At 53.2% G+C, this 13,372-nt stretch overlaps 1 protein-coding gene across 6 annotated transcripts in view; it reads right to left on the bottom strand.

Moving 5' to 3' along the window:
• The window catches only part of SUSD1 (sushi domain containing 1), a 115,967-nt gene extending 102,952 nt beyond the window's left edge, over positions 1-13,015 (bottom strand). The window contains exon 1 of one of the 6 annotated variants that reach the window (XM_040963558.1): positions 12,492-13,015. Coding sequence is in view for 5 of the 6 variants with exons in the window: in XM_040963553.1 (XP_040819487.1) it covers positions 10,937-11,075 (139 nt within the window). In the remaining variant the exon portion in view is untranslated. Of the gene's footprint in view, positions 1-8,567; positions 8,704-10,936; positions 11,134-12,088; positions 12,332-12,491 lie in introns of those variants that run through there. The other 5 variants (XM_040963555.1, XM_040963553.1, XM_040963559.1 and 2 more) reach the window with 5 other exon arrangements.
• Between the last annotated feature and the right edge of the window lie 357 nt (positions 13,016-13,372).

The raw sequence follows: 13,372 nt of genomic DNA, 5'->3' as shown, positions 1-13,372 counted from the left end.
TGGCATAGGTGGGGGCATTGCAGGGACTTGAGGCCTTACAGGTAAGGGATGACTTCTGAGGGCCTTGCGTAGGTAAGGTCCCTGTGCTTACAGATCAGAGCCTCCTCTGTGATTCAGAAAAAGCAAAGGAGGGCATACCCAAATGCAAACAGAAGATATGGCAGCCCACTGGGGCCTGCAAGAACATCTGCTACCATAGCAGGGGAGGGAGAGCAGATTGTTCAGGGAAGGGGATGGGTAGATTGTGGGAGAGAGGACCAGCGAGGGAGTGTGTTGCAGGTGAGGAATGAATCCTGAGGCACTTCCTTCAGCAGGGCCACTGTGATTGCAGGTAAGCAATCGGGCAGAAACTGAGCAGTTTGGAGATGAAAACAGGACATTAAGGGTCAGATGGGAGCACCAGCCCACATAAGGGACCGGAGCTGAAGTAGTTAGCATCGACCACCTCCAAATACCACTCACTGGCACACACTAAGGCTGGGGCTAGGAGTCTGACTGCCTAAAAGGGCTATGTCACAGTGCCCGCCAGCAAAAGTCAAAATTGGGAACTGGCAATGAGGGCTGGGCCATGACACTACCTAGCACACAAGGGAATCAGGTCTGGGACAGAATCTGTGGAGGTATATGTGGGCCCACCCCTGTGGAACTGCAATAGCCACTGATTTGCTTAAGAGCTGGGGATGGTGACAGGCTAAGTTAGACATGGCCATAGAACCCCTTGACACTCATGGGTACTGGGATTGAGTACAGGTTGGATTAAACCAAACTGCAGCACCCACAGGCACATGCAAGAATAGGGTGTAAGGCAGGCAGGCAAGCTGCAACATCTACCACCTCATACATAGGCTGGGACAGAAGGTGTAGACTATGCTGGCTAAGGGCCTAGCAGCTACTGGCACATGTGGGGTGTGGGTCTGGGGGCAAGCGTGGTGGGAGAACTTGAGAAATTCATCTGGTGGGTCCACTGGTGAACATGTGATCTACGCCTGGGTGTTGGTCAGATTGAACAGGATAGCTCTAACCATCAGCAAACATGTAGGTTGGTTTTGGAGGGGGTCGACTGAGCAGGGCCAGGCCAACCTTAACTCACTGGCAAATGCAGGAGCCAAGTTAGTGTACGGGTCATGCTGGGCTGGGCTATCATACCTACCTGTGTGCTTGAGTCAGGGATGGGAGTAGATTGAGCAGAACTCAGCTGTAGCACCTGCCAGCAAGACTTGGGACTGGGGGCAGGGCAGGTCAGGCCAGACTGCAGCATCCAAAGGTCAAGATGGGGGATAAACTATTCTGAGCTGGATCAGAGCAACCACTGGCAGGAATAAAGCTGTAGCTAGGAACAGGTCCAGTAGGAGAGCTAAGGGGAAGCCCCCAACTGGGTTGTAGTTCCACTGGTGAGCGTGGGGGCTGGAATGGGCATGGACATCTGGGATGGACATGGCTGAAGTACCTCTCGGCATGGACATAGACTGGATCTGGGATGCATGCACCAGACTGGGCTAGACTCTAGCACACATTGGTGCTTGTGAGAGCAAGGTTGGGTATAGAATGGGCTGGGCTAGGTCTCAGCTACTGCTGAGCTGACAGAGAGCTGTGTTTAGGTGTGGACCAGGTGTGGCTAGGCTGTAGCTCCCAAAAGCAAGAACGGAATGGGTATGAGCCAGTTGGCCAAGGCCACTGTTCCTGCCATGACAGGAGGTAGACTAGGTCAGCTTCGGACAAGGACCCACAGGTGTGCGTGAGATCTGACACTGGGAGGAGATCTGATAGAGAAGTTTGGGGAACTCCTCTGTCGGGACACTCCCTGCAGGTGAGCTCAAAAACTAAAACTGGGAGCAGCTCAGACCAGGCCAGGTTAGAGTACTCACCGACACACACGTACTTCAGGTCTGGGGGTGGGCCAGGCTGGGCCAATTCATAACACCCACTAGCAAATCTGAGATCCAGGACAGTTTGCAGGACAGACTGCGTCAGGCCACAACACCAGCCAGTAAACATTAGGACCAGGACTGGGGGCTGGCTGGGCCAGGTTGGGCAGCAACACCCACCAGCATGAGCTGGACTATGGACAGACTGGGCTGAGCCAGACACTGGCAAATGCCGAGGTAAGATGGGCCATGCCAGACTGGGCCACTGTGCACACCAACACATGCAAGTCCTGGTGGCATGAGCAGTGCAAGCCCAGTAGGGGAGCTGTGGGTACTCTCCTACTGGGCCACTGCTCCTGAAGGTGAGTGTGAGAGCTGGGACTAGAAGACCTGGCCCAGCACAGCTACAATACCTGTTGGCCTGCATGTGAACTGGGTTGGGAGAGAGCTAGGCTGGGTTAACTGACTGTATACACTGGTGCAGGCATGAGCCAGAATAAGAGCAGGTTGGTTGGGTTTTACCATAGCATCAGCTGGCAAGTGCTGGGACAGGGGGCAGATTCTGTCAAGCCAGACTGCAGAATCACCTGGAGGGTGTAAGATTCAGGTCTGGAAGTGGGCCCAGTAGGGAAACTGTGGGCACCCCTCTGATGGGCTGCAACTCCCACTAGCAAGCATAAGAATCAGGACCTGGGGTGGACCTGGCTAGACAGGTAGTGGTATGCACTGGCATGAGTATTGGCTGGAGGGTGGAGTCAGCTGGGATGAGTTGGACTTCAAGGCCCAATTATGCATACGAGAGCTGAATGGGAGGCAGAACAGACCAGACCAATCCATTGCACATGCTGGTAGACACAGAAACCAGGGTTGGGGGCTGGGGGCTGAGAGTTGCTCTAACTGGGCTGCAGCTCCCTGTGGTGTACTTGAGGGCCGACTGTGTGGAAGGCAGGACTGAGTTGGGCTGCAGCACCCATTGGTTTGCGTAAGAAATGGGGCTGGAAATAGATGTGAGCTAGCAACTGCAACTACCAGTGTGGACATAGGCTGATGTGGGTGACAGAATGAACTGAACCCCATATAGGGGGGCACACACACAAGAAACAGGTCTGAGATCACCTCGAACAAGACAGTTTTGAGAATCCCCCCGACTAAATTGCTGGACTCGTAACTCTAATTATGGGGAAAGTTGCAAGACCTGTAGTCTGACAATGGAGTCCATGTGTCAAAACTGGACCTCCTCAGTGGCTTTGACGGAGCAGTGGATGGCATACCCAGAAGCACATGGAGGATATATCAGACCACTGGAGTCTGCAGAAGACACCTGGTACTAACTCAAAGGAAGGAGGATCAACTACCCCAGTGATGCATGACAGCAAATATCTGAGCAAACGGAGACTGAGAGGTGGACTGTGTCAGCCAAAGGACCTTGGGAGGGTATCCTCGTCCTTGCATCTGTGAGATTGACAGCATTTCAAAACTATCCAAACACTTGAGCAGAACCCTTGAGGCAAGCTCCACATCGGGGACTTTGGGATGACATCGGTGGCTGTTCCCCATCCCCACGAACTGAGGCAGTTGAAAGGCTGGGTCTGGCTTCTTCCCTTTGTCTGTTTCCCCCAGATACAAAAAGAAAAAGGAAAAGAAAATGTGGAAACCAAGGTCTTACCCATTTTCCCTGATCCTGGACCTGTCTCACCCTAATCAACTATATAAATGGCACCAAAAATGAAATTTAATAAACAAATAAATAAACCATCATATCTGGGACCAGCACCATTGCATAACATGGAAGAATCATAACTTTACGTTGGGGCCCAATGTTGTGGTGTTGTGAGTTAAGCCATTGCAAAAACATCCCATATGGGCTCTGGTTGGAGTCCCAGCTTCTCCACTTCCAACCTAGTTCATTGCTAATGTGTCTGGGAAAACAGCAGCAAATGGCCCAAGTGCCTGGGTCTTGCACCCAAATGGAAGACTCAGAAGAAGCTCCTGGCGCCTGGCTTTGGACAAGCCCAGGAGGCCATTTGGGTAGTGAACCAGCAAATGGAAGTTCTCTGTCTCTCCTCTCACTGTAATTCCACCTTTCAGATAAAATAAATAAATAAAAAGAAAAGAGACCATCACATCCAGCCACATTTGCATAAACACTCTCCCTCTTTCCCCAACTTCCCAGCTTTCTGGGGCATACCTGACTCAGAAGTTGAAGGTCAGTTTCCTCCACCCCTTTTCAGACTGGCCCACTTGCCTGGCCTCTCCATAGCAACTTAAAAAGACCTGCCACTCAGGATGGTATGGGGGCCCCCAGAACTACTTTCACTCTTATTTCGCCACAAACAGCAATAACCACATTTCTGGGGGTGGGGGAAGTCAATGGACTAGAACAAGACACTCTAACTATTTCGTTCACCGGCAAAAGATGAAGGCAGTCTCACGCACAAGTGGAATGCTCAAATTGGAAGCTGTCTTGACCTAATCCCTAGTCATTCACAACTAATTTACTGCACAAGCACCAGGAGATTCTGTTTCGTAAGCTTGTAGAGACATGTGGAAATGGAGACCGTGGGCCGAGGAAGGAAGCCAAGGGGACCCACAACTCAGCAAGAAAAGGCATTCCCCATGAAATCGCCCAGTCATTAAGGAACTGCATCAAGCTCTCGAGCACCGAAGAACCTGAGAAAGCTCACACTCTCTCCTGTCCAACAGCCCTGGCAAAAAATAAAACGACCACAGAAACCAGAACATAACCTCTTTTAAAACACTTCAGGAAAGTTCCCCACTCTCTCAAGCAGCATCACCCTCAAGGGCAATCTGCACAATCATTTCTCTATCCACACCCCGCCTGCTGCACCTGCAGTGCAGGACCCAGAGACACTCCCCAGCCAGAGCCCTGAGCCTTCACTCAGGGAGGCCCTTCAACTGACTTGTGCCGCCTTTGGTTCACTTTCTTGTATGACCAAGATCTGCAGGCAGTGGGCCCTGCGCTCAGCCTCCAGACCAGAACCGCACTCCACTCAACGATGAGTCTTGAGTTTGGCAGCCATCAAGGCACGGCTCCACCCTAACACTACTGCCCCACGGACACCCAATGTACTCCTCCCCTCACCCCTTATCATCACATCTGACTCATTCTCCAGCAGCCTGGACACCTTTCCTCTCCCTTGCAATTCAGGACCCAACCCTGCTCCACACAGCCAGTCCAACAGACCACTCACCACCCTGAGCTTTAGAGACAGCCGAGTCAGCTTTAAGATTAGTTTGTTTTCGGGGGCTGGGTGCAATAGCTTAATTGGCTAATCCTTACCTTGCAAACACCAGCATCCCATATGGGCACTGATTCATGTCCCAGCTGTTCCATGTCCTATCCAGCTCTTTGCTTATGGCTTGAAAAGCAGTGGAGGATGGCCCAAAGCCTTGGGACACTGCAAATACATAGGAGACCCGGAAGAAGCTCCTGGCTCCTGGCTTCAGATCAGCTAAGTTCCAGCCAGTGTGGCCACTTAGGGAGTGAACCAGTAGAAAAAGATCTCTGTCTCTCCTTTGTGTAAATCTGCCTTTCTAATAAAAATAAATAAATCTTTAAAGATTTATTTTTTTTATTATTTTTTCATTGGAAAGGCGGATATACAGAGAGGAGAGACAGAGAGGAAGATCTTCCGTCCGATGATTCACTCCCCAAGTGAGCGCAACGGGCCGATACTATGCCGATCTGAAGCCAGGAGCCTCTTCTGGGTCTCCCACGCGGGCGCAGGTTCCCAAAGCTTTGGGCTGTCCTCGACTGCTTTCCCAGGCCACAGGCAGGGAGCTGGAAGGGAAGCGGGGCTGCCGGGATTAGAACCGGCGCCCATATGGGATCCCGGGCGTGCAAGGCGAGGACCTTTAACCACTTGCGCCACCGCGCCGGGCCCAAAATAAATAAATCTTTAATAAAAAATTAAATATTGGTTTTCTTAAATTTAAAAAAAATTTTAAATTATTGCTTTATTTGACAGGTAGACACAGCTCTCATCTACTGGTTCACTACCCAAAAGCAGACAATAGCTGGGACTGGCTGGGCCATTTGGACAAAGCTGCAAGGCAGAAACGCAGTCAAGGTCTCCTATGTGGATGGCAAGGACCCAACGACCTGAGCTTTATCACTGCCTCCCAGGTGTCTATCAGCAAGTTGGAATCCACAGAAGAGACAGGACTCAAACCCAGGCAGCCCTGAATGGGATACAGACATCCCAAATGGCAGTCTAACCATTCAGCTAAACACCTGCCTCCCCCGGCCCAGTGTGGGATCCAACTAGAAGGTTGATGAGATGCCCAAGACATGGTTCCTAGAGGTGAAAGGCAGGGCATGGGGAGGAATCTTCACAAACTCGATCGCTATTACTTTCAGTAACTTCAAGTAACTCCAAAACCATCCATTCACTCTTCCTCATCCCCATTCCGGAGAACAAATGTGCCGCTGTGAGTCATGAAGACTGGGTGCAGACCAAGCCTGGGACATGCAGGGCTAGTGAAGTAAGGCGTACTTCACATGTGGGAAGAACAACCCTCACCACCCCTGCACTCCCCCTGATTCTCAAAGCCGCTGAGCCTTCTCCTTCTGGCCTTCTGAACCCAGCCAGGCCTGAGCCAACAAGTCCCAAGCCACTCCCAGAAGCACAGCAATGCCAGCGGAAGGTGAAGAAACAGGAGAGACGAGTTCCACCCTCCTGGCTCATTCCTCACCTTTGGGTCCCCCTGGGGCCTGGCACCACACCCACCCCCACACCCGCCACCACCCTCCTGCTCTTCCAATTATCCTCCCATACTTCACTCACACCCAGACCATTCGACTAGAGCTCCCCTTTCCAGAAACATCTCCTTCACTAGTTAAATGCCACTTAGCACCAGTGACCCGGTGGAGAGGCTGGATATAAAAATGGACAATGTCAGACTATATATATAAATAGAACTCTGGCCCACGGTCTGCAGCAATCCGTCCAGGAACTCAAACCACAAGCTCTGTAGCAATCGGCCCCGGAAGGGTTGGACTTAATGACGGCCAGATGTGCTAGTTTTTACCCCCACTTCCAACTTAAGGACTGGCCCAAGAAAGCCAAATAAGGCCCCATATTAACCAATCACACAGGATGCCTGGTACTGCCAAGGCCATCTCCAGCTTCTCCTGCCAAAAGCCCGCCCCTTTCCTTACCAGTAGACTTTCCTAGCCACTAATCCCCTCCCTCCCCCACTGCCTGCCTTCGTTTCTGTTAGAGACCCATGTCCTGGGCGGTTATCTCCCCTGCTAGCGACTCCCTTCTCATCAGGGTGGTCTCAGTGAATTTCCAGGTTGTATTTCCTCCCTGTCCAAATCACAGTCCCAGTGCCTGAGTTCTCTGAGTTCTCTGTCTACTAAATAAGCTCATGGTGTCACAGCGTTAGGTGTATGACAAGGCCCTGGGCACGGTATTGCTGGTGCCACAAAAAGAAATCAAAAGTGCTAACAACTTCCCAGAAGCAAGGGCAACTGGATCAGTTTTGAAATAGGCACTAGTAGACAGCTGTGAAAGGGAACCAGCAGTTCCCCATTCCTCTCCTCCCTCCCCTACCTGACTTGAGCTCTGTTAAATCTCATTTGTGTTCGCATTCTGTTTCTCCTCCTCTGCGGTATAGTGTTCCTCAGTATAATCTGTGCTCGCCCTTCTGTACCGTCCCCAGGTACAGACCAGGCCAGCCCAAATGAGAACGACCTTCCTTTTCCTTTGAATTTGTTTAAAGCGAGAGCCAGGACAGGCACTTGGCACAATAGTTGCGATGCTGCTTTGGATACCTGCAGCCCATAATCTAGTGCCAGGGTTCATATCCAGGCTCTCCTCTCCATCCCAATGTGCACGCTAGGAGGGAGCAGGCAGGTGATGGGTCAAGGATCTGTGTCCCCACCACCTAGCCACAAAGAGGACTCAAATTGAGTTCCAGATCCCTGGCTTAAGCCTGGCCCAGCCAGTGCTGGCTCTTGTGTGCACTTGGAGATAGAACTAGAGAATAAGGACTCTCTCTCTCTGCCTATCAAATGGAAAAAAAATACTGTTATTCAGCCCAGATATTTGCCCTGCCTCTAGAGCCGGTACACCTGACACACAGCCTCAGCCAACTCTGAGCCACCATGGCCTACAGTCACCAAAGCCAAAGCCTTTTTCTCAACCTATTGTGGTCTTAGACAGCTAATTCAGGGTCAAGAGCTTGGAAGCCACTCCTCCCCCACCCCCAAGTGGTCCTTTCTGACCACATGTCAGGTTCACCTATCACCTGGAACCTGAGAGGGGGCAGTATTGCATTGGTGCATAACCACTCCTCCTGCAAGCCCCCATAGGCCCATCAGAGGGCCGCGCTCTCCAGGTCACATGCTCCCATCACTCTTGTGCTCCAACTCTCAGGCTCCCCAGCACCTGCTTGTTCTCTGGCTTCCCGTGGACAGACTCCGAGGACAGGTAGCCCCTGAACACGATCCCTGTATGTCTGCATTCCTCACCCTCTGCTCACCACTTGGGAGAGTCGGTGAAGATGCAAACGCTAAGATGCTTTGTATCTCTAATTTATGCACTTTCAAGAGTTCCAGGAGAGGAGAGGCCTAGTGGTACTGGAATGTGGACAGAGAAGCCAGGAAAAGGTGAATGTTTACAGCTTTGTAACTGTGTCCTGATTGTTTGCTACACCTCTCTTAGGATAACTTACATTTCTGAGGAAGCTGGAACATATGTCTTCACTAATGGATGGACTTCATGGCGATGACCATTTGTTTCTCCCAGGGTTTCGACTCAGACTGGATTGCCATGTGGTCTTGTCATTTGCTAATTTCTAGTGGGCATTGCCATCCCCAAGCTTGGTTAATAAAGATTTCTTAATACATCCTAGAGATCTGTTGTGATCTCTCTCACACCCAGCAATAACCTCCACCCCTGCCTTTCCCCTCTTTTTTTTTTTTAAGATATTTATTTTTATTGGAAAGGCAGATATAGAGAGAGGAGGAGAGACAGAAGAAGATCTTCTGTCCTTTGATTCACTCCCCAAGTGGCCACAATGGCCAATCCAAAGCTAGGAGCCAGGAATCTCCTCCAGATCTCTCACACAGGTGCAGGGTTCTAAGGCTTTGGGCCATCCTTGACTGCTCCCCCAGGCCACAAGCAGGGAGCTGGATGGGAAGCGGGGGGCCCCCAGGATTAGAACCGGCGCCCATATGGGATTCCATCGTGTTCAATGCCAGGACTTTAGCCACTAGGCTACTTTTGGTTTCTACCAGCCGGGTCCGGACACCTATCCACTGCTGCTTTCTCTTCTTCCTCTAGTTTGCTTCTTCTCTTCTTGCATCTACTGTCTCAACTTGATTTCCCCCAGGAGTCTGTCCTTAATGGTAGTTCTGGTTCAACCGCGTTGGCCCTCCAAAAAAATTCACAGGCTAAAGGAATTGGGGGTGGGACATTTGGGGGTTACTAGGATTAGACAAGGTCATAAGGGAGAACCCCTATGACGTCATCGATGGCTTTCTAAGAGTAACAGAGTGCTGAGCTACAATGCACCCCTACCCCATTCCTCCCCTCTCCCTTATCTCTCCCTCCTGTCCCCTGTCTCACCACCGAGTTATGACTCAGCCAGGAGGCCCTGCCCACATCCAGATGCCCAGCGTGTTAGTACTTTGTTCTTGAACTCCCCCATCCTCAGAACTAGAAACCAAATAAAATCTATTCTTTATAAATGACCTCGTCTCGGGCCCGGCGCGGTGGCGCAGTGGTTAAGGTCCTCGCCTTGCACGCCCCGGATCCCATATGGGCGCTGGTTCTATCCCGGACAGCCCTGCTTCCCTTCCAGCTCCCTGCCTGTGGCCAGGGAAAGCAGTCGAGGACAGCCCAAAGCTTTGGGACCCTGCACCCGCGTGGGAGACCCAGAAGAGGCTCCTGGCTTCGGACCGGCATAGTATCGGCCGTTGCGCTCACTTGGGGAGTGAATCATCGGACGGAGGATCTTCCTCTCTGTCTCTCCTCTCTGTATATCCGCCTTTCCAATGAAAAAATAATAAAAAAATAAATCTTTAAAAAAAAAAAAAAAAAGTTTAGCAGGATTTAGTCCATTTTTTGTTTGTCTATTTGTTTCTGTGATAACATACCTGAGACTAGGTCATTTATTTTTTTTTTAAAGATTTATTTTTATTATTTTTTCATTGGAAAGGCGGATATACAGAGAGGAGAGACAGAGAGGAAGATCTTCCGTCCGATGATTCACTCCCCAAGTGAGCGCAACGGGCCGATACTATGCCGATCCGAAGCCAGGAGCCTCTTCCGGGTCTCCCACGCGGGTGCAGGTTCCCAAAGCCTTGGGCCGTCCTCAACTGCTTTCCCAGGCCACAGGCAGGGAGCTGGCAGGGAAGCGGGGCTGCTGGGATTAGAACCAGCGCCCATATGGGATCCCGGGCGTGCAAGGCGAGGACCTTTAACCACCTGCGCCACCGCGCCAGGCCCAATCCTGCTAAACTTTCAACCTGCAGGGTCGAGAAGCCATCACGCCTACACTCCCTGGACACACCTTCTGGCCACAGTCCAAGTTCTATTGATCTCATCTCTGCAGCGGCACAGAAGCGTCTCAAACTCAGGATGTTCTGCTCAGTGACCAGCCTCTCTCCCAATCTTTCTCCTCCTCCTACACCCAAACACCCAAACACCCAGGCCCAGAACTCAGGTGTCATCTTTCCTCTTCCGTTTCACAGTCACATCCACATCTCTTCTCCCACTGTCCTTCCTTACTGCTGGTCAAGCCCTCAGAATTTTCAGGCTTGCTATTACAACACCGGCCTCCGATTGTTCCTCTATGTGGTCCAGGTCCGAACGAAGGAAACCTGCTGACGACCCCCTTCTGCAAGGCTGTACGGTGCGGAAGGGGGTTCAAACCAGGTAACCCTGAGCTCCTCCCGCCAAAATCACCCCCTCAACCATGGGACTATATCTGACAGGGTCACAGAGAGATCCCACCCCAAGCTCCACAGGCTTTCAATCACACTGCTGTGAGAGAAAGAGCCCAGCAAAGAAGGGGTGCCTCCCTGAGCCTCCCACTACCTGAAGAATGACCTCCTGCAGAAGGGTTCTTTAGGAAGAAACACCTTGGGGGGTGACAGCCACGGGTTCTTGAGAATTTCGGGGAGAGAGCTCCCAGCGGCTCCTGCCAAGTAAATTCCCTTCCACTTAGGATCACCATTTCATGGGGGAGGTTGGCTTATTCGGATATCACTTCTTGTACAACAGCCTGCAGCCACTTCCTGTGGCTTCCCACCACCCAGAAGAGTACGTGCCTGCCTGGTTTTGCTAGTCCAGGGCCTCTGGCCTCTGCTAGGACCCCACCCGGCCCTTCCCCCCCATTTCCCATCAGCCTCCTTCACACAGGGTGAGCCACAGGCCCCACCCTAATTCCCTCCACACTTCCTGCCTTCTGCTCTGAGCCAGTGTGCCTGTCCTTCTGGCCCAAGCCCAGACACCACACCTTCTCCATGCCCCAGCCAAATGAAACCTTCCCCTCAGGGCACTCACAGCCTCCCGCCTTCCTCCGGGGATAGTGAGGGCCAGGACCTCTGCGAGCCTGAACCCTCCTACTACCACGCTCAGCATCTGGAATTGCCTGGAAATGTATTACTGACTTGTCTGCCTCCCGCCGGGAAGCGAACTCGCAGCAACGGCCACCGCATGCTCACGTCCGGCACAGGCCGCCTGTCGAATGAGTGGATGAATGAATAAACTTTGTGTTTCTGGAAACATGTATTTCTTATCCTCCTTTCTCACTATCTTTAGCACCCTGGCTCTCCAGCAAGATGATGAAATCAAAGGTAGAAGGCAAATTGCACCGGGGCCGGAGTATGTCCTGCAAAAAGTCCCTGCCCCACCCCGGTGTCACAGCGCTCTCCACGCCCTGTGCGCCCGGGCGCGGCCCTCGCGGGGCAGCGTGAGCCCAGCCCCCACCACCCACCTGCCGCCGGCGTCCGGGACAGCAGCAGGTGCAGGCTCCCAGGGCAAGGCCGCCTCCAAACCCTCGCCTCTTGGAGCGGCTCCGCCCCCGCTCCCTGGGCTCCCACAGAGCCCGAGCCCGCCCCACTCGCGTTCCACGCCCGAACGAAGTAGAGGCAGGGAAGCGTCCCGGGCGTGCCCGGCGGCCGCGAGGGTCAAGCCGGCGCACCCAGCTAGGGTTTCTCGTCGCGCCGGAACCCTCCTCGTACTCACCGTCGGTGCCCGGAGATCCGGCTGCACCCCATGCCAGACCCAGCAGTAGCAGGAGAGACAGCAGGCGGCGAGGTGGAAGGCCCGCGACCCGGGGGCCCCGGCCCATGCCGCTGCCGCCTCCCTCCGGGCGCGCCCGCAACTCCTCCCGAGGCCCTGGAGGCGCCCAGATAAGACGGCGGGCGCCGCGGGAGGAGGCCGGTCTGGCCGCTTCCGGCAGCACGCTGGGGGCCGAGGGCACCACGGAGCCCTCGAGAGGCAACGGTGCACCGGCCCTTCCTGCTACCAGACCTAGTGCGCAAGCCACCGGCACGGCGAATTCCCGGCCAGCTGCACCTGCCAGGAACAGCGCCCCACGCACCCCCCACCCCCCTCGCTAAGTTCGCCTAAAGAAAGGGAGACCCACCTAGCAAGTTGGAGAGTCAGCAAATGCGCCAGGGAGGAAAGGTCTACGCGAGGTGTGGAGAAGGAACCAAGGGTCCCAGCCACTCTTGGCTTTTGGGAAGCACTCTTGGGGGAAGGAGCAGACGGGAGAAGGCTAAGGAGGATGTGAGAATCTTAAGGGAGTTGGGTTGAGGCTGCCTCCAGGCCAGGTGAGAGGGCGAGAAAGGATCTCCCAGGAGACCTGCCCAGGTGGCCTGGACCAGCAGAGAACAGAGTTGTAGAGGAAGGAGGAACAAGACAGCCACCTTGGGAACGTCAGGGCGGTACACAGGGAAGCAAACCAAGACCTGAAGGGTGGCAAGGACGTACATGAGGCCACCTGAGTGCTAAGGACATGGACGAAGGGTCAGACGCCAGCAAATGCATCCCAGCAATGAGACTGGAGACTAATTCGGGGTTGGGAACAGGTGCCTGGAGAGAGACTTAAGGATCCACAGGTGTAACCAAGCAAAATAGGCCTCTGTAGGGCAGCTTCGGCTGCTCAGCCCTAAGATGACACCTTGGCTGTATGCCAGGGTCATGAGGAAGAGGCCTAGCAGAATCCGGAACTTCAGCCTAATTGGCCCCTGGCGCATGCTCACTGCGTGCAGGGTTAGTACTCTGCGTTATGATTGGTGCGCTTTACGCGTGCTGTATTGACCTTAATGTTGATTGGATGGTGAAATGTATATATTGTGAAGCTTGTGCGGAACGGAGGGAGAAGATGGAGGATAATAAAGAAGCACCACGGAAAAGGACACGGTGTGTGTTTGAGAGTTTTTCTCTGCAGGTCAGGGAGCACTCCACACCTCGGAGTGGGCTCTGGGAGGTGGCGTCGGGATGGTGGGGGTGTCCGGAGCTGCT

The sequence above is a fragment of the Ochotona curzoniae genome, unplaced genomic scaffold (genome assembly GCF_017591425.1).
Source record: "Ochotona curzoniae isolate NIBS_2020 unplaced genomic scaffold, NIBS_Ocur_1.0 scaffold_3208, whole genome shotgun sequence".
NCBI classification, from domain to species: Eukaryota; Metazoa; Chordata; class Mammalia; order Lagomorpha; family Ochotonidae; genus Ochotona; species Ochotona curzoniae.
This window is presented reverse-complemented; position numbering and strand designations above follow the sequence as displayed.